This window comes from Heterocephalus glaber, unplaced genomic scaffold (genome assembly GCF_053883595.1).
Source record: "Heterocephalus glaber isolate CG9 unplaced genomic scaffold, H.glaber_assembly_v1.0 deba00001481, whole genome shotgun sequence".
In the NCBI taxonomy this organism is placed as follows: Eukaryota; Metazoa; Chordata; class Mammalia; order Rodentia; family Bathyergidae; genus Heterocephalus; species Heterocephalus glaber.
Window position 1 is genome coordinate 62878551 of NW_028258317.1, and position 21992 is coordinate 62900542.

Consider the following 21992-nt stretch of genomic DNA (forward strand, 5'->3'; position numbering starts at 1 on the left):
GTTACAAGCAAAGAACTCCAGTCTTTTGGCAAGAAGGGCACATCTTATTTTCCCTGCCCTCTACAACTACAGGGAATTTTAGTAGTAAAACAAACGCTGTATTTTCATTGTCTAGACCAACCAGCTGACATTTTCTCACTTTTACTTGGGTCTTTCTGTGCACACATGTGCACATACTCATGTCCTTTCTGAGTGCTGAACTGGTGGAAGTAAGGGACAGCCATAACATTTAATACTGCAGTGTGTTTCTTCTCAACAAGGCCACCTTCCTGCATATGTGAGTGCAGTACAATTAATACCTCTCTGGATCCAGTGGTGCAGTTCACAATCACTTGATGGGACTTCTCTTCACATCATTTTCCCTCCACTCCAAGATTCATACACAAAGATCACCTTTGTTGTCTTTTGTCTTCACTCTTCTTTAATCTAGAATAGTTCCCGAACTATTTTGCATTGTTAGGTTGGCACTTGGAAGATTCCACCCCAGTCCTCTGACTCGTTCACGATTTGGACATTTGCCTGATTGTTTTTTATTGTTTTCTCAAATTTAAATTCAGGTTGGGTATTTTTAATAGGAAATGATGCTTTGTGTTTCCAGTTGTGTCACATTATTGGTGAAACTTGGAAGTCTACGGGGTGATATTTTGACTGTGCAAATGACCTGTTTCCCAACAACTTTTCCGTCAGTGGTCTTAGCATCTGTGTTGGATCAATCAATAACTTGGAGTGATAAAGTACTAAATTTTAAAGTATTTCTTTCCTTTTAAATTAATATTATCCCATAGAGCCTTTCCTATTCTCTGTCTTTATGTGTGTGTGTGTGTGTGTGTGTGTGTGTGTATCTTTTCCTAGTAATAGCACAGGTCATGTAATTCAGCAACTTTGGGAGGTAGGGTTTATAACTGTTTCCACTTTACAGGGAGAACCAGGCTCAAGAGTGTCAAGTGATTGGCTCTGACATGAATGGTAAGGATTCCAGCTGAGTAGTGGTTGTGCTACTTCGTGATGCTTCTTGAATGTCACTGGAGAGGACCTTTCTTTCTCAGTTCAGCCCCCACAAACAGAAACCATCTTTAGCAGATTTTTCCACATTAGATGATGCCTCCGTAAGCCAGGGTACACAGATACCAGCCTAGTCTTGAGCTTGCTACTCCATTCCGGAGCCTGTTGCTCCTTCTTGCAACTCCTCTCAAGGCCTGATGCGTCCATCTTATTGCCCTCCTGGACTAGTGTCTCTCGGTTGGATCGAGACACACATGCTCGGTGCCCCTGAGCTGGCTGGTGGAAAGGTGGATGTGTGTTTGGGAGCCAGCTGGTCCTGACTTTAGAGCCGACCCTGGCCTGAAAGCCACTCTCTCGTCCTTGGCCTCAGAATGCCCGGAGCTCCACCTGTTTTCTCCAGGCACCATGGACTCCACTCCTGGAAGCTCTTTCTTAAAAAGGGAAAAAAGAAAATCAGTCATTCTATTTATGATGCTAGGGAATTGCCTGATGGTTTGGCAATGGGGACCACTTAAGTTTGCTCCTTGCCCTTTTGCCAGAACTCTTTAGATAGCCTTTTGCTTCTTGCATATCTTGCAGCCGGCTCACTTTTTACTGTTTTTTAAGAAATGCAGATACAGGCATTAACTGGGTTCATTGCTGTGGGATATTACTGCTTCTAAGGAAGGTGTGTGCTATTTGAGGATTCTTCTGTTAAGAGCCTAGAAGAGATGGGGAGGGGGTGGATGAGGAAGCATCTGCCTGCCTGACTTCAGCTGGAGGTGTCCAGAATTCCCAGGGAGGCTGCAGCTCTGTCCTCACCAGTGCCTGTCCCTTTGCTCTCCAGTCAGTTGCTGGTGATCAAGCAGTTGGGGAAACCTTGCATTAAAAGTAATTCTTCCCTTTGATAACAGAAAGACAACATTTCAAAAGACATTTCTTTTGAATTTGATTCCCTTAATTGTTCTTTACTACCCTCTGTGCCAAACTTAAAGCTGCAAGGAAATAATTATTTGTTACAGAAAATCCAGTACAAAGCTGTTAACAAAATTAAAGCTGTGCCTAGCACCTCATTGGTGTATATTTTCAGACAAAATTACTGGCTATTTTTCAGAATTAAATTAATTATCTTAATGGAGTGCTTACTTGCCTAAGTTTAAAATTTGTTCCATTTTAATGTTTATTCTCTTGAATGGTCCATCAGGAGAACAGAAGAAAGTTTGGTTTGTATTATGGTTGGAAGTAAAAGAGTATGGTGTTTGGCTGCTTGTTTTTAATGAAATAAAGAAGATAGTAATGGCTTAAGGAAGATTGATGAGAAGAATTTTGCCAAGATCTGTTTTTCTTATAGGGTTTTCCTTCAGTTATGGTTACATAGCATAGAGCACATTTATTTTAATGTTTAATTGGTTCTGCAGTTTATGGAATCCTCGGATTCTTTGGTTTGTTTGGCTTTTTCCCCCCCATCTAAAGTCAGTGTTTGTTTAATTTGATGGTTTGTAATTATTTAGCATGTTGATTTATATTAAGTTATTTTAACAACAAATCTGTGTTTGATCTTTAAAGGAGAAAGGTTTTACATTTCAGAGTGTGATGATGGTATAAAGTAGTAAACCTTTGTGGGCTAGTTGCTCTGTAATTCACACGGACAGAGAGAGATCAGAGGACACTGGCTTCCACAGTCTTGCAGGCAGTCCGTTAGATTGTACTACCGCAGTTCCCTGAAATAATATCTAGAAAACCAGACTCTTTTCCTAGGGAACCTTCTTTGAGCTTTGCTCTGTTGACAAGAAGACTTATTCTTTTTTCTTTTAATTCAATTCTTGAATGTTATTTGACATTCGATAAATCAAAAATGGTTTTAATGGAGAAAGGGGTTGCTATTCAGTGTTGCCGTTGGTGACAGTGCTTTTGCGTAAAGATGGTCTGTAAAGTCTCATTGACAAATCATTATCAATTATAAGTACATCTGCCATTCTACTTGTAGGGTGCTTTCTGAGGTGAGCAATTAACAAAGCAAGTTAAAAGTAGCCACTCAATATAGAAAGAAGTCAGTTTTAGTGATTATAAGCACTTTAATGCCAGGGGTAATATGCCAATATCTGTAATGTTTCATGTCTATATTTTTTGCATATACCTTTTAGGGATATTAAATCTCAATCTTACAGTTTTATCTTTTGACCCACTTATGCCCGAAGATTGCGGTTTTTAAAATTTTTTGCATAAAATTCATATATGTTGCCTAGGACAATTTAAGGACAAGAATTTGAAGAGAAAAAATTTTATTATGTTCTGTTGTTATGAGTGTTCCAAAAATGGAACACTAAGCATGAAAGGATTAAAAGTACTTAATGAAAATCGTTCCTTTCTGCAAGATGCCATACTGAATATGATATTTTGTTTGATATTTTTTGTGTGTGATGAGTGACTTGTGACATGAGTTTATGATAGTCCCTTTACTTTCTTTTCTCTTTTAAATTCAAGGCATATTCTCTTAAACAATAAGACTATAATTTGGTTGTTGTCATCCTTGAGATCTTCAAAAGGACTTTTGTTACAATAAATGAACTATCAAAACCTCTGATGTAATATCCTGATAAGAATTCTGAGACAGAAAAATTACATTAATGAATAATTAGGGAAACCTGAATGAAATCTTTAGTTTGATTAATAGCAATAATGTACTTGTGTTATAGTTTCTTAGTTTAGGTAAACTCTGGTTATATAAAATGTTAACTTAGTGAAAGCAAGGTAGTAAGTATATGGGAACTCTGTTGTAGGAACTTAACTCATTAGAGCCTATAAATATATGGATATATAATTAAATAGTTGGAGTTCATTAATTTAGGGGAAGATGAGTGACAGTTACACTTGAACCCATTTATAGTTTGTAATGTTAAGAATTAAAAGTCCAACAATAGAAAATTTTTCATATGGAGGTACCAAGTTCTAAGTTCAGTCACTAGAATGTCTGCTCATTTTAAGGTGTTGCTATTTATTTTTAAATTTTCCAAATGAAAGTTTATTGTAGAAAAAGCTAACATCTTCATTTATTTTAATTTTAAATTCTGAAGATGAATACATTATCTACAAGAAAATAGAGGCAAAATTCATCAGTTAATAATATTGCTGCTGACTTTAGTTGATAATCTGAGTACATGCTAAGAATAAGAAATATTTAAGTACTGTGGGAAATTAAGGGAATAATTTTATCTCTGTTGTCTTGGGTTGTTAAGTGTCATAGAAATGGTCTTGGCCTTAATTCAGAGCTTAGAGGCAATGGTAGAGATTTGTTTGCTTGAGCCAAGATGATTAAGATATTCCCTGGATAGTGTTGCACACAAGTGTGCAAAGTTAGGCTTATGCTAGTTTATAGAAGACCTTGAATGCTAAGGCATTTGAACTTTTAATTTTAGACAAAAGGGGTCTGTTGTTTTTGGTAGTGAATAATCTTTGTGAGACAACAACATATGTCAACAAATGATAAAAACAAAGTCCTGTAAGGTAATAGACAGGATATTTGAAGAGGCCATGTAAAACACAAGCTATGTTGCGATAAGTGAGTAGAACTTAGATGGGTAATGTGGAGACTGTTTTAAAACATATGTAATGACATGGATTTAAGGGCAAAAACCTGCTCCTGGTGGTGCATTACAGGCTCATTGGAACTTAAATGAGCTAATGGAGACTTAAACTCCATGTGTGGAGTGATAATAATCTGGCTAGTCACAGTAAAAGCATAAGAAATTATTTAAGAATTCACCAGACGCAGTGATTGTGAATATAGGGATACAGAAACAGTGGCGACTGATAACTTGAGCCAGTGCATGTTGCCTGTGAGTCTTATGTTACATATTTTCACTTTCAGGTAGTGCTGGCCTGGCAAGTGGAATTCTCCGGCAAGAGGTTAGATTAAGGGTAGGGAAGCTTAGGAGACAGAGGTGTGGAAGTTAATTGGCACATAGGCAAGTGATATCACAGAGGCTAAGGAGAAAAGGGCCAGAAGGAAATTCACTCAGAAGGCCACAGAGAGCCTGGCCATGGTGATCTCATCGCCATTTGAAGCAAATGGAGGAGTTTCATCCAGAAGAGTTTCATTCATCTGTGGCTGCAGAGAGGTCACAGATAAAGCTGAAATCTTGACTCAGTCTGAGTGACCCTCAGTCTAATGAGAGCAGTGGGTCCAGTTACAGTTTATAAAGTGTGTGCTAGTGTCTATGTGTAGACAAGGAGGCTGGCAAGATTGACATAAGTCTTTAAAGAACTTTGGCTGTGTGATGACAGGTGTAGATACAAAGCAGTAGCTGAAGATGGCAAAAGAAGGTTGTTTTTATTAAATTTATCAAATATTTGTCAAGTGCCAGTTGTGCATAAGCGCTATGAAAGGAAATGGAGGACACGAGAAGTGATTAAAATATAGTGGTTTTGTGTCTGCCTTGAATAAGTGCTCCCTCGAATTCTTTTGATTCTACATGTGCACTTCATCTTAAACAAAACGTTAGAGAGTCTGGTATTGAGCTCACAAGCAGAAGGACACAATCAGTGACAGAACATCTTGGAGATTTGAGGGAGAGAGTGGAGGATGAAGCCGCAGTGAAACAAAGGGAGAAAAGATAAGGTGGCTGTGCTGGCAGCAAGGGTCAGCCTTGGAAAGAAAAAGAGCCTTCTTCTAAAGTGGGTGTAAAAGAGGAGGGGAGACCAGGTCCTTTTAGAGCTGTTTTGAAGTAGAATGGAAGAAATTGAGAATCTCAGGAAATCAACTATGAATGCCATGTGCAAAACAAATTGGGATGTTGTTTCTGCCTTTGAAAAGGACCTGATCAAATGGAAAAATGAGGCAGTTTCTGCTTCATTTTTATTGAGTGAGAGAATAAATGCAAAAAACACTTGAATCATTGAAGGTATTGGTTTGGCTGAGAGGTTGTTTTTTAAATGTCTAATGAAACATTTTTTAATGTGTCAAATACTGTACGAATGTTTTAATGTCTGGAGTTAACTAGGGTTAGAGTTTGTGTGAGATGCAGACTCAAGAGTTTAGACTCTTAAGGAGGGGAGGTGAGAGAGGCATGTATATAGGCTCTCAGAAATTTCTGCCCGTTGAATGGAGAGGTAGAAAGTGCATGTGAAATATCAGGAGAATTTGGAGAAGACTTAGAACAATTTCCTGCCAATAAATTGAACAAGGTTTTGGAGCAGATTGGCCACATACTTAGCTAAATTTCATGTTTGGTGTTCTTCATGTTATTTTCTACACATTTAGGAAATGTAATTGTGTGCTCATACTTTTTTGGCCATAGCTAAATAATAGTATGTAAAGAAGCATGAAGAAGATTTTAGCCAAATGAACTATCTAATTTTAAGACTACCCAGTTAGGCAAAGCTTTGTCAGGACGTTGCGTGCAGGGCTCGGTTGGTGGCGAATTTTATGAGTACTGCTCCCATTTTCATTGAGTTCAGTGTATGTTAACTCACCTTAAGTGTCTGTACTTCATTTTATTGACTATATTTTGTAAGTGCGCGTAGCCAGAAAATGGGTGCGGGTAAATAGGAGAAAAGATCAAGTTAATACTATACTTTGAGTTTGATGGTCAAATCAGGAAGACATTTAGAAGATGAAGAAGAGAAAATAAAAGTAATTCAGAGAAATGTTGCCTTTTATTTTTGAAGTATTTTAAAAAGACATTTCAAAGTCCTTCTTACTAGAATAATTTTAAGACCTATTTTTTGAAATCATGCTTAGAAAGAAAACTACAGAAAGGACTCTGGCTGTCTTAGGTCAGGCCTAAAGTGATTTCTTTAAAGGCAGTAATTAATATTTAAACACTACAAATGTTAGTCTGTGAATTACCCAGCACTTTTTCCTGTAGAATATCGTTAGCAGGGTTTGCAGCTGAAGGGATTCCTATTGAGGGATATATTTAACTTGTCATCCTCCCTTCTCCTCCTCTTCCCCCTTTCCACTCTGAAGAGCCAACGAGGCCTGCCCGCAACAGCTCCGCAGCCGCGCTTTAGCCAGGCTTGCTTGAGGTCAAGCACTCCCATCCTGGCCTCTCGAGGGCTTTCTCTGTGTTGCCAGTGTGCTGGTAAAAATGACTTTAAACTCTTGTCAGCGCAGTTACTGGTGCATGCATCACAGTCCCACTCAAATAAACCTGTCACAACACAGAGCCGGCCACTGGAGAAGAGCACTAGGGCAGGCCTCTGGCTTTTCATTCGAGCATCACTAAACGTGCACAGAGTGCCCAATTATTTCAGCGTTATTGAGCAAGCCTACAGGAGGACCCAAGCCTTGCTACATTAGATTTTCTTTAGTAATTTACTCAAGTACCGCTGAGGACACTTAAAGGGCTTAAAACGGTGGCTGCAACCAGTTTCCTTTTCTGGGTTGTTAATTCAGGTTTTCTCTTTCAAATTAACTAGGGCTGCATGCTGTGCAGTGGTTCTGGGAGAACTGCTTAACACTAATTTTCTCAATTTTCAGCTTTTTTTGTTCAACATAACTGCTTTAACAGTTATTCATGTATATGTTTTGATTAGAAATGCATGATAACCAGGCTTCTTTTTTTAGAGAACAAAATACAGGGGCTTTTTAAAAGAAATCTGATTTTCAGTTCTTAAAAGTCATTTCATTTTTTAAAAATTAAGTTATTTACACTGGATGCTCAAATCTCCAAATCAAAGCAAGAAAGGTAGCAATTATGGACTACACATCTCTTCCTCACTTTTTCAAAAAGTGTACATTAGGGGTAAATATTTCCTTCATGGGTGCTAGAGTTTTCATTCTCCATTTCCCCCTTCATTTCGGTTGGGGTGAGGGGTGAATATAGGGAACAAATTCAATATCTGGGTCTGGTTTTTCACAGCAGCAACAACTCCAGGCTCAGCATTTATCACATGGACATGGTCTGCCAGTGCCTCTAACTCCACACCCTTCAGGGCTTCAGCCGCCTGCCATCCCGCCCATCGGTAGCAGTGCCGGGCTTCTGGCCCTCTCCAGTGCCCTGGGAGGTCAGTCCCATCTTCCAATTAAAGATGAGAAGAAGCACCACGACAGTGATCACCAAAGAGGTGAGCCATGCTTCTGGGATGTCAGGGTGGGACTACCTGCTACTGAGGGTAGATTCTAGATGCCATTGTTGATTCTGTCTCTGAGTTACGTTTTACTAGGGACTAAACAGTGAATTTCTGCTAGAAGGTATGGTCATGATTGGAAGCAGCCCTTTGCTGAATGACACCTATGGTTGGCTAGAATAAACGTATTCCCCAGAGGTAGAGGTCTGTTTCCTGGTTGTTGCACTTGATGCCTTGCCACTTACTACTCTGTTGCCCGAGTGTTAATCAGTAATGAAGTCCTGTGATTGAAAGAGTATGTTCCATTAATTACTAATTGTAACCAGACTTATTTTGGGGAAAGACTTACTGATGAAAGGCTCACTTGATATTTGACCAGATCAATTATTATAAATCCGACACACAGTGCTGTAAATAGCTCACAGATGAGAAAACAATTCTATTAGTCTAGGTAATTGAGAACATACGAGACAAATTAATGAAGTCAAGTTGGCTTAACTGCCTTTCTCACCTAGTACGTCTAGAAGCATTAAATCTATCTTAATTTCTTCCAATAAGAATTACACAATTATTTAGGTCATTAATTGATTACTGCAGATTAGCGTCTTTCATTTGCTAAGGAAGATGATGGTACAGAGAAATCTTGATGTGACTATAGTTTGAATGCCCATTACAAATAATTTCTAATAGCTAATGTCAAAAGGCAAATGCAAAATTTTCTCCCAGAGTTCCTTTGTGGGAATTTACTTAATACATGGGTGGTTCATTGGTTTACAGGGTATGGTTGATAATTAGAAGCTCATATCTACTCCTGTTTCAGTGTCATTACCATGCGTTATATTCTTGGGTAAATTATTTTTTATCACATAAGCTAAATTTACCATCTGTTATGTTTAGAAACACTGTAATATTTGCCTTCCAGTTATCTTAATGCTATGGTACAGAGTTGACTCATGAATGTACATACTTTTATAAGTGGAAAAATCAATAAGAAACATAAATATTAAGGTCCAGCTTTGGTCCTTCTGAAATTGTGTCAGAGGTAGATCGGTGCTTTGTGAAATCTGGTAGAGCTGTATTAATAATTAACTTCGTAGCACAGTTGACATCTGTGCAAATTATTACTTAGCAGAGATCAAGTTTGATAAATGCATGATTTTATGTAAACTAACTGGTACTTTTCTGTTTTTCTTCTTCCCACCACTTATCTGCTACTATTGCTGCTGTTTTGCTTATAGACAGAGACTCCATCAAGGTAGGACTCAAAATGCACAGATAAATGAATGCTTAAAAGGGCTCTAAATAATTGAAATAAATCAAATAGTAATAGAGCTTTTGAAATTTAGAGAACAATATGGTGAGCTTTCACCAAAGAGTAATTAACTGACTTTCCTGCATTTGGTTGATATTTTTGAAAATATGATTTTATCAGAATCAGATTTGTAGAACAAAGTTGAATTATCAGATCAGGCTTGTATTGCTCATTTTATTATGTCTTCTCGTGTGAAAAAGAGTACCTTCTTTTCCTCACTTAGGCTTTGGGTACAAGATGATAATGAGAGAAGTAAATAAAGTGATTCATAAGGAAATGTATACCAGCTTCGTTTTTTGAAAAACAATTCCATTCTACAAAATTCTTCATCAGAATGTTTGTTTGCATGGACATATACTTCAGTAGAATATGAGCTTGGCATGTGAGAGGCCCCGGCTTCAATCCCTGACACCCCAAAATAAGGTTTTAAAAAATACCATTTGTTTAAGAGCACTGCTTTTTTACCAGAGAGTCTTTTCTTTTTCTTTTTAACATCTTGGTTTCCACTGTGGTAGTTAATTGTCTGTGTTTGCATCTGTCTTACCTGCCTTTTGTATTTCTTTATAGAAAAGTTGTAGGGAAACAGCAAAGGTATTTAGGGCGTAATAGTTTGTATATGCTTATGTAACATCAAAGTGGGATATGCTAAAGATATTAGGGTGTAATAGTTTGTATATGCTTATGTAACATCAAAGTGGGATATGCTAAAGATACTTGAATTTCTTTACTAAGCAAACACAAAAAACAGTCTGCCATTACCAAAAGTGAGTAAAGTGTGAAAGTTCAAAGTGCTTTGATCACTTTTGAGCCAGGTACAATGTAAATATGCCACTGCATTATGCATGATTATGTTACATATACTATTGAATTACTTAGTGATTACAAAGGAAAGACAGTTCTCAAGTGTTGGCCACAGTACAGATTCTGTCAGCTCTCTTTGTATTTTACAATATTTGAATGTTGTGGACCATAGCTAAGTCTCTTGCAGGTTTTAATGAATCTATGTATATGATGACTAAAATGTTTCCCTGCAACACTCTGGGCTATCATTGTGAATCCTTCTTTACCCTTGTCCTTTAACAATAAAACAAACATTTTTAAGGGTTTTAAGGTTTTTTTCTCTCATAAATAATGGGAAATACAAACTGAATGTATCTATTTTACCCTTCAAGCATCTTTGTTAATTTGAAAGGACATTTGCAATTCCAGGTAAATGTCAGCATTTAGAATTTAAACAGTATGCATTAGATTATTTAATTATGTACTTATAGTTTCGCCTTGTTGTTGCGTAATATGTATATGAGTGCCTAGATTTAAAAAAAAAAACCACTCTTAAGTGTTCCACACATGTGTACTCTGCAAATAGTAACTAAAGGCAATGACCAGGATTAATTGATAGCAGCCCTAGGAAAGCCTCTCTAGTTATTCTGAGGCCATTATACACACATTCTCTGGTTTCTTGTGATGCAAACCTTTAGGCAGGCCAGTGAACTAAACAAAAGCCTCCTCTCGTGCCCCACTCCAGCAGTCTGAAAATATACGCCACTACACACTTTTATGCCAATTACATTATATATTCCCTCATGCAAGAGTTGGGTGTATTCTGAAATCATCTGTAATCACTCATACTGAGTCTGGAAGTGCCTTCGTAGCTAGAAGCCAGGGGAAAAACAAAAAGGAATTAGAAGTAGATGGTTTTGCCTTGATTTATTACAGAATGGTGACTCAGGTGGGGGCGTACATTCTCAAGCTTGAAGTTGGGTTTTATCAGGTCTGGGGTTGTGTTATAGTTTTGCAAGGTGCAATAGTTGGCTGATTTTCTTAAATGTATTCTATGATGCTCAGAAAAGCAGTCAGTTGCTTGTTCCATTGATCGTCCTTATCCTCTTGTAAGTGATGCCTGGTTAAGAGGGGCTTTTATGATTGTCGGCTGTTTGACTCGAGCTGATTTTTATCAGCCAGAGTGTGCCAGTTGCCTGCAGCTGGAATTGGGCTTGTATGAAATAATTTATTCATGCAGGATAATGCTCCTTAACATTAAACAGGTAATGAACGTGACATAAATTTCCTTCTTGGTTTTAATTTTTCCCTTTCCTCTTCTAATGTGCAAACAGGCAGCTCTGGTACTCTAAATAATAAGTAATTTTTGGCCATCTGTCAAAGGGAAATTTCAATACAAATTTAAATTAATGGTGCCTGAAATTTTTTATAGCTCCTCTAAAAGCCTCTAATGTGCAGAAAATTCTGAATCTGCTGGCAGTAATTAGTGTTGCATGTAATGAGGATGTGGGCAATGTTATACAGCCCCATTGTAACATTTTGATATGGTAGCAAATTTTTGATTTATACAAGGTTGTGGATGAGTTTAATTGTGAGAGACACTTTAAAATGTTTTCTTGATTTTACAGATTATTAAACAGGGGAGATTTCAGAATAGCTTATAAAATATAAATTTAAAACTTACTGTACAGATTCAGGTAATTAAGGTGCTTTGCCTTTAGGGGCCAAGTGAAATGAAAGAAATCACTTGTTAAATTGTTGGACCTTTTCCCTCCTTTTCTTTTCTCTTCATGGAAGTTCTGTGGCCACTAAATCACATGCTATTGGCTTTATTGATCTTGTTTTCTGTAGCTCCAGTACCCAAGTTCATTCCTAAGCCTGCTATTTGCAGACTTCTATCTGAAGTTTTTCAACAAGGGTGGAGAATGTAAATATGGGCCTAAAGGAGAAAGCACCATAGGAGTCCAAGAATCGGTTTCCTGGGAGATGAGAAACTGGAGCAGTGTATGTAGCAGGGCTGTTGAAGTAAGGCCCATGACCCCTGCAACTTTGTTTATTTGTCACTGACTGTCCAGTAACTGTGCATGCCAATGGTGAGTCTTCCATTTGAGGCCTGAAAATAGAAATTCAGACCATGCTGTACTCCTATCCTTAGTGGTAAGGTCGAAAGCCCAAATTTAGCTCTCGAGCAAGCCCACAAACTAGGTTCCTCTTCTAAGTGGGGCTTTCTCTTGGACCTGATAGCACCCTGCCTGTCCTTCCTACTGAGGGTCAAGGGATAGAAATGGTTGGCTCCGAAATGTCCTCCAGAGTTGACGTTCCCACGTGCTGCCAGGTGCCTTCTCCCAGTTCACGAAAGAGAGTCAGGCTTTGAGTAATCAGGCTCTCCGGTCACTCTCCACTTTGCATCCCAGAGGGCCAGAGATGAGGGTAACGATTCAGAGCGGGGAAGGCCAAATTGTCTAAAACTTGGTAGGAAGTTGAGAAATTGTAGTCTTATTAACCTCCCCTAAACTCCAGTGCCTTCATAGCTTTAATAGAGACACCAAAATCAAGACCCATCTTAACTTCAAATGGCATAATTCACTATCCTCAAAACTGATCAGCTCCATGACCTCTCCCAAGTTGCTGTTATTGTGTCCATTTTTTATTATGTCCATTTTATATCTGCATAGTTTTCTGATGTTTCATCTTGAGGCAGTAACTTTCTCTGATTTGACTTGTGCATTGCCAAATTGATCTCCAAAACCTTTATACCAATTTAAAATGCCACGTGTCATGTTTGAATATGTTGTCAGACAATGTACCAGTCAATATTGAACTCTTTAATAGTTTTTGTAATTTTTGTTAATATAATGAGTCTACGTAGTGCAGTTTTTAAAAAAATTTTTTCAAGCTATTACTTTTTCTGTGGGTTTCTGTATGTGTATTTTATCCTATGTGAACTTTTTGGTTTAAAGGCTTTCATGCTGCTTTGTTTTCACTTGTGTTTTAAGGCAGTCTGCTCATTCTACTCTGTCTGTATTTTGGTGCTCTGAGTGGACAACTCGAGCATCACACGTTGCAATTCTGTTTTCTCTCTCAGTTATTCTCCGTTAACAATAAAGATTTATCAGTAGAAAATTAGAAGGTTATTTTTGTGTGCAAATTGAAGTGTGTACTTAAGACCAAGAAAGCACTTTTGCCTCATTAGTTGGGTGTTACAGGTGAAAGTAGGTTGTTAGCTTGAATTAGAATTATTACTTCTATTTGCCACTTCACGTTGCACAGTGAAACTTAATGGTCAAGGTGCTATGCCAAGGTCTTGTGTAACCAGTGTGACTTGCCCTTCCCCCTGCACCTGCCTTCCCTGTCTCAGAAGAATACTTGTGTAAAAGGAGTGTGCTTTTAACGTGTTTAACCCTTTGAAATGCTCTGTGGGACAGCCCCAGAGAAGAAGCCACTTTAAGGAGAAAGGGGACCAGGAGGAAAGATGTGGTCATTTCAACTTTGGGGCAGAGGCAGAAGTCCCACAGTGCCACATCAGGAACATCAGGTGGTTGAGCACACACTGTAATGTTTTTATGAGCCTGCCTTTCCATTAGGTGACACTCAGCAGCAGCATTGATCACATTTTCGATCATACCCTGTAAAGTCACAAATGACTCCCAGAACTGCTTCAGAAAGTGGCAAGAATAAAGAGATAAATGTTTTTAATGCAAGGAGGAGCATTTTGAAGGAGATTAATGGCAATGTGTCTTTTACGGTAATAATTATTTTTAAAAGTAAACTTTCACTGTATTTTTGATCACACCTCATTTTTAAACCCAATCCCAGATAAGTATGCACTTTGTCCTCAAATACGTCACTGTATAAAACAAACACATTTCTCTAACTAGTGGTCATATATTTTAGATTATCATAATACCTTTAATCTTAGTAAAAATAATTATTTGATATCTTCTTATATCTAGCCTGTAATTCAACTTTGATTATTTCAAATAATTAACATGGGATAGGTATGTAGCTCACAGTGCTTGCCTAGCATGCTAAAAGCCCAAAGTTTAATCCTCAGCACAGGGGGAAAATGATCTGCTTAACATGAGATCCAAATAAAGTCTATTTCATTTTGTTGTGATAATTCTTAGCTCTCCATTAATCTGAGTCTCACTTTTTAGAATATCTATGATACTGCCTAATTCAATAATTCCCTTCTCAAACTAATCCTTTCTTTTGCTCTTACACTTTTTCACAAAGAAGATTAAGATTCTTGCCTTCAAGGAGCTAGAAATTTAGTGAGAGAGAATTCCTATTGGGGTATGGGGAATCAAGGATAATACCCATAAGGAAATAGAGATATTTAATATATTTTTACAGTCCTATTTAAAAATATACTTTAAAAAGCCCAGTTGAGCAATTCTTGTATTTGGGCACTGTTTTAAAATTTTGAATAAATTAGTATCTGCATTTAAAGCATAAAGGACACAGACAGGACTCTTCGTAGGCGATAACCACGTGTTCCTAGATATTTTACCTTTCGATTATTGGTGAAATTCACAGTTTATCACCAACACTTACATACAAAGCTACACTTGATTCTTTTATCCCATTCGTCCATCAGAAGAAATAGGCCCTTGCTGGTGTGAGTCAAATATTCTTTGACACCCTGAAGAAGCACACTGGAAGAACATCTGTCTCTGTGAGACATTCAGCAGTGGTTCTTCAAGTCCCTAGGTTTTTCAACCTTTGTGGATCTCAAGGCTGAACTGCAGGCATCCTTTCAAGAAGTTGGGCCATTTTCTTACATTTCATTTGATCATATCCTAGAAATGAATTTTGAAGTGAAAATCTTAATACTGTAGGGTATACTTCATCAATAAAATCAGCTATATAATTAGCCAAATAAACACAGTGGTCATTACATTTTATTTTAGAGACTGAGTGGTATTGGGATAGTTTTTCTCTTTTCCCCTGTAATGGAGATTGAACCCAGAGCCCTGCATATGCTAGGCCACTACTCTACCACTAAGCTACATCTTCAGCTTTAAATGTTTTAAAGTCTGCTTTGCAAAGATTTAATGTAACTTATTCAAACACATTGGTAACGTGAAATTAAAATACAATGGTAATTGGAAATTAAATATTTTTAGCCTTGTGGTTATTTTTTTACTTCTTTGAAAGCAGCAGGTGTTTGTTTCTACCATGTGTTTTACTATTTAGAGTTTCTCAAAGAACATTTAAGAGCTTATGTTCTATTGGTGTATGATGCAGAAATTTGTTCAGTATTAATTGACCCCTGCCTCTAGGCATGTAAGGTGTGTGGAATGTAACAGATGCCCTAGTTCCAGAAAATGTAGTGTAATTGTTTGTGGAGCAGATGAATAAATGTCTTCGGGGCCTAGCAGGTCCTCAGGTGGTAAGCATGAATGGATTCATGATGTGGCTGGGGAAGAGGCACTGATGTGCAGCGCCCTTCTCCACTGATTGCTGAAGCAGAACAAATACTACTAATTAACAGGGGCAGGCTGATTGTCAGGTCTGCCTTCCGCAGCCCCTTTTGGTTTAATGCTTTCCCCCCTTCAACAGGAACTCTGTTACTAGACATTTTCATCCTGATGTTTGCTTTTGATCTTCTTAATGAGTACGCATTTTATATCTGGTAAATTAATACCATTAAGTTTGTGTTTTAATATTTTAAAGTTTTTTAGAGGCCAAGGATTTATTTAACTGGCATTTCAGTTTCAAAATGTTTGTTTTTCAAAGTGTAAATGATTCCTCTAGTAAAAAGATTCCCAAGAATTGTTCATCTTTTTTTTATATATTCTGTGGAAAACAAATCATAAAGTCACCCTGGAAAAGTGTTATACGTTTCCTTTTTTTTCCTTTTTACTTTCTGTAACACTTAGTGTCTTACTACTTTTCTCATTGCTGAGACAAAATACCCAACGCCCAAAGTTAAAGGAGGAAAGGTTTATTTACTTATTTTTTTATTTTAAAATTAATTTTATTTGGTACATTTTAGGTATACAATACATTTACATGTCTCACTGGGTGCTTGTACCTGTACATGATGCAACTTGGTTCTTATTTTTTCCCCATTACCTGTGCACTCTTCACCCCTCTCCACCCTTCCCTATTTACATAGATTTCGTTTCCATTTTTTTTTTTTTCTTTTCTCATAGTTTTTCCGGGAAAGGTTTATTTAAAGGCTCACAGTTTGTAGATGTTTCAGTCCATAGTCATCTGGCTCCCAAGCAGTGTGGCATGGGAGAAGGGTATCACAAAGAAGAAACAGTTCATGGCAGGCAGAAGACAGCAAAGCAACAGGCAGCAGGAACCAGCAACAACAACAGCCCTCTTTCTGTCCTTTGTATTCTCTCTAGGCTGCCTGCCTTTAGGGTATCACATTTCTCCATTTATCCTAATCCATCCTAATCCAGCCACCTCTGAAAAACCCCACCTATGACCACCTGAGGCTTTGGGGGAGCATCTAGATTTAAGCCATAACACTTAGCTTCTATCCAAACTATATATTTTGTTCTATGATGATATGAATAACTTATATCTTCTGGGTTCAAAACTTTATGCACTTGGGGGCCACCTCTAATCAGGGCCCTAGTTTTGGACTTGGGGAGTCATACCTAATTACTACCATGACAATTGCCTTGTGACAGCTGGATAAAATTTCTCTGTAGGCCTCATGAAGGAAGGGCTGATAGGAAGAGTGCTGAGGGCTGAGTAGTACTTTTTGAAAGAGCTTTTATATTCCTTTAAATATATTTGCCAAGTGAAAATAATAAAATGATTTCAAGAATAATGCTGCTTAGACAATCCAAAACGGTGTTAGAATTGAATATTTAGTTGTTTTTCTTTGACTCTAAATACTAAGCAATGTGTCACATTGCCTTATCAGATTGTTGATTAAGTGGAACAAATCCAGTTATTTACATTTGTAATAAAATACACTGCTTTAAACCCCATTTAGGCTGCAGCTACTGTGTTTTCAAGAAATTCCCGTTTATTTGGAGATAGTTGTCACTGTCTCTAGGTTAAGTAGCACTAAGCTTCTCCCCCTGCATTCATTGGTGCTCCTAGTTTTGCTTCACTGGAAACCAGAACAACATACACTCAGTGTGCTCATCTCCTGTCCACCCTTCTCCCTTCACAGTTCAGTATTTCATCCCCTCTGCAGCCCCTAATGCAAAAAGCTTACACTTTTCTCCCCTTGCCACTCTCCCCTTTTACTGCATGGCAGGCAGTAAGGTGGAAGTTGAAATATCTTACATATTCTTACTGTAAGTGAACTTTCTAAAATACGATGGTAGGGTGAATGTGAGGAATTTATTTTCCATGAAAGTAGACTCATTATTTAATTCTATCACATTCTAAAGGATTCTTGAATCTTTTTTGAATTGGTGCTTTTTGAGTTTCTGACTGTTCAGACTGGAGGGAAAGAAGAGAGGGTTGAGGGAGGGGAATAAGTGATACCACCCAATGAGAGAAGTCCATAGGCAACGTAATAACACCTCGTTTTTTCTTTATTTCTCCGTAGGGTCATTTTAATTTGGAAAATCATGAGACAATTCTATTTAGCTCTTCTAAAACTTGGGTTTTTTTGAACGACATTTGGCCTTTTAAACAACAAAATAAAATTGGAAATGCTAATGTTTTGAGCCAACTAAAGGAGGAAAATAAAAATGTCACCATGGTAACAAAGCTGCTTTCTAGATGGTTTCCTAAGATATGCCTGAACTAGAAGCAGATGTCTGATTTGAGAATCTTGCCTCCTTCAATGTAAACAAATAACTTCTGGGCAGGTGTTGGAAATAATATGGAAATCCTATTAAGGGGCCTCGGTTCCTGTCAGTCAGGAAGCCCGTGCCACAAAAGGGCTGGTTGTTGCATAAAGGAGGAGAGTAAATTCTCATTAGGCTTGAGCTTTTCCCAGGAAATGATTGTCTTGGTGTGTTCTTTCTCCTGTGAATCTGAATGTAAGCTGTTGCTTCTATTGATCTATTCACTGGCTTTATTTTTCTCCTCTTCATTCCAGATCTTCCCTAGTTGCTGCCAGCTTATCTTCTCCCCCTCACCCACCCCTTCCCTTTAGATTAACACTTGATCTGTGCTACTGCCTTGAGAGTTGTGACATTTGTGATTTTAACCTCTCAACCTGGGTGGGGATGGAAGCAGGGGGGTTGGGGTGTTAGTCTTGCTCCCTGGGTCTTTTTACAAAGACTCAGACTGATTGGATGATTGGACCTGGTACAGAGGTCTTTGTGTAGCTGCACAGTGAGTGAGACCACCTTATGGACATTTACTTGAAGTTGTATTTTTATGAATTAAGCCGAAGAGGCAGCTTTGTAGCAACTTTTTAAAATATTAGTTGTCTGGTAAGCCTCTAAAGGCTGTGCTGTCCACTCTGGTAGCCATTAGCTACAGGAGGCTCTTTAAAGATAAATTAGTTAACATAAAATAAAACATTGAAACCTAGTCTTCCAGTTGCAGTAGCCGCACGTGTCGCGTGGTGAACCTGTAATGGCAGGGGAAATACAGCACCTTCCCATCACCACAGGAAGTTTTCTGGGATGGCACTGAGAGACTGTGGCCTGATGAGGCCTGTTGGTTCTGCTGTTCAGTCCTTTAAAACTGACTCCTTGGTAGCAAAAACAAGATTCCTCTTGATGTTTAAAATAAGGAGCATGTGTGTATCTCAGTTGTGTGGTTTCCGTACTGCCCAGGGGTGGCTGGTATGGTTGGTTGCACTAATATAGTGATCTCTAAATGGTTTTGAGTCTTTTTTTTTCCTTGTCATGGGGCTGGTTGAGCAGATTAACATGAGTTTTCCCAAAATGGACCCCTAGGATACACATTTTAATGTTTCCAGATAGAAAGTTGTGGCATTATATTGGGGGTGGGGGATGGGGTGGAAGGCTATATATAATGGTGCTCTTTATAATGCTCAGAAGGTTAAACGTGGATAAACACAAAACAAGGCTTCAGAAAAGCCATGCTATTATTATGCAGCATTTCTCGGACTATAGTCCCCAAGACGCACTTCATAAAGCCAATAAAGCACGCACTGGTGGTCTCCTGTTGCCCTAGCAACGGACCATGGGGCACAGTGTATGTGAAATGCATGAACATCTGTGAATTAATCTTTTTTAGTTTGTTCTTTTCTTGGCACTGATTGGGCCCCTCAGGCTTGTGCCTGTGACCCTGTGTGGAGGGGAGGGGTGATCCCCAGGGCCTTGCCCTGAAGTGGGTGTTGGAATAGAAAGTGAAGGGAGATTTATCCTGGGTGTGCATTCAGCAGTGGAAGGATTTAGCCTGACAGCACTCATGGCGGGATGTTATTAGCTTACTTTCTCGAGCATGGGGAAATGAATGAAAAATTCTCTAGTAAATCTGGACATAATTGGGCTGCCCTAAAAGAGTAATCTGCAGCAAAATTGAAATAATCACTTGTGTTTATGCCGTGGTCATTAGGACTTGCCGAATAACTAAGAGAGCTTTCATCTTTGGCCCACCCTCCTCCCTGGAGATCATAACCAAACCACATTGGACATCACTGGTCTGAGACACCTGAATTGAATGCTTTAGCTAGAGTCTGTTTTGATAATAAACTTTGGTAGTAACTTAGTCTGACCTTATTTAGGGGAGTTTTGAACTAGTCTGGTGACATTTGTGCCCTTGGGAGAATAGCACAAACTGTGAGGTTAGTTACTTTACCACCCCTAGCAGAACTGAGCTCTTCCTTCCCACCCCTCACCCCTCACCTGTTTTCACTCTGCCTTCCCCCTTCTGACAGTAGCATGACTCAACATACTGTGCTGTGTACAGCTCCTGCTGTCAGTAGAAGGTGCTCCCCCCATCATTTTCAATTCCCTTCTCTTTTATTCCTTTTTTCTTCTTTTCTGCCTTTTTTTCTTCTCCCACCCACCAGTCTGCCTTATGGGTTGGTGCTCTCTGCCTCACGGGGAAGAATAAAAGAATAATATTACATATGAAATATTTCACAATGGATGTAGTCTATGTGTTTAACATTTAAAGTAAAAAATTTATCTGATAAATGTATTTAGACAAAAAGGGTGATTTGATTCACTTGACTCCCATTAATACTGAACAGGCATTTTAGTAGGGACAATTACTTGTTAATTCCTGTGTTTTCCTTTGGATACAAAGAAAGTATAGCTTGCCAGGCTTGGAATGATGCATGCCTGTAATCCAAGCACCTGGGAATCTAAGGATAGTCCTGAGTTTTGAAGCCAGCCTGGGCTACCTAGTGAGACCGGGTCTTGAAAAACAACAACAGCAATAACAAATAGTTACACTTCTGTAGCTGAGAGAAGTTCTTTATCTTTCTGCAAGACAACTAACCAAAGATTATTTTAATGGTTCTTGACTTTGAAACCTGTTGGTGTTAATAGATGAACTTGAAAATTGAGTAATGCAGTCAAAATAAAATATTTAAAGTTAATGGATATTGATTTGGCAGCTGGAGGCCAAACAGGCCTGCCTCACGTCAACAGGGTGCATGGTAAAGAGTAGATACAATCTTTTTCTTCAAATCATTTTCCTATTAACGTATAGCACTAAGATTTGCTGCCTTTAGAGTAAAAAAAAAAAATACATTAATATTTTTCGCTTCACTTCTCTGTGCATCTTGTGAGTCCTCAATTCTTCAAAAAGTGTTTGTATAAAACTAGTCTATGATGATTGCAGGCCTAGCTCCGAAGAGGACAGTCTTTCCAGGAAGCTGCCAGGGCTGATGTGCAAATACATGCAAACATGGGGCCTTTAGCAAATACTGGTGGCAATGCTAGTGGCCACATTCTGGAGGCACCCATCTCCATGTGTGCCTTTTATTCAGATTCAGAAAGTCTTTAGTAGAAATCAGTAAAAGTTGGACTATGGAGGCCCCCCACACACCAAAAACAAAACAAAATGACACAAGATGAACAAAACTCCCTCGTGTCCTGCTTGTCTATTTGAATACCCTCCCTTGCTTTTCAGGTGGTTTCTCTGATTTGGGGGGAAAAAAAGTTGTATTGTTTCTCAGTCAGCTCAGAGGGTATTTTCTCCTTTCAAGAGCCTTCTTTCAAGTTGGCAACTTAGTTGTTACTTGAAGCCAGCTTCAGAAATAGAACAGTTACAGAGCTCATTAGAGATCTTTAGAAAGAAGTAGGATTTTCAAGTTGTATTTTTCATGTCCTGCACTACCTGTTTGTTTTTAGATAGCACAATTCTTCATGCCAACAACTAAAAATTCATAGACCTTCATGGTAAGTGGTAAAAATTCCACACCAATGAGCAGCAAGCAGTGGGCGAGCTGGCTGTGGCATAGGGAGGAGAAGAAGTGGGTCTTAATGGTTATGAATCTCTACTGTTACTTCAGCTGTGTTTGACAGTGTGTCTTAGAAGCAGTGATTTTGCAGACTGGCTGTTAGAGGGCTAGAAAAGAGAGAACACAAATAATCTAGAAGAAAAAACATCTCTAGCGTTCTTATATTTTATTGCTACTATACTAACTTGGCAAAGAGCAGCAATTCTTGAGTTTTATTTTTAACTTTTTCTCTGTGTTTTAAAAGTAGTTACAGAAGTGAAATCAACAATTTAATAACTGTTGTGGATCTGTAATCAATAAAAGTGAAAGCGTTTAAGGAGGAAAATTTCTCAAGTGGTTTCAACATTTTAAGATGGCGCTACTGAAATCTGTACCTGCTTAGCATCCTACAGGGCCTAACATCTGTAGGTCCAAGAAAAGAGTCCAAATGTAGGTCTTCATACCATATGTCTTAGTCTTTAAAAGTTACACATCCAGTTGACTACTCTACCTTCCTTTCAGGATGACCTGAAAGACCGTGTTTTA

General features: G+C 38.4%; 1 protein-coding gene across 12 annotated transcripts in view; it reads left to right on the forward strand.

The window, feature by feature from the left end:
- Positions 1-21992, forward strand: part of LOC101718976 (transducin-like enhancer protein 4) — a 146059-nt gene that overhangs the window by 69378 nt on the left and 54689 nt on the right. For 6 of the 12 annotated variants that reach the window (XM_004862552.4, XM_021242721.2, XM_021242719.2 and 3 more), the window contains 2 exons: positions 7848-8049; positions 9291-9307. In XM_004862552.4, coding sequence (XP_004862609.1) covers positions 7848-8049; positions 9291-9307 — 219 coding nt within the window. Of the gene's footprint in view, positions 1-7844; positions 8050-9290; positions 9308-21992 lie in introns of all 12 variants that reach the window. The other 6 variants (XM_004862551.4, XM_013078809.3, XM_004862555.4 and 3 more) reach the window with 1 other exon arrangement.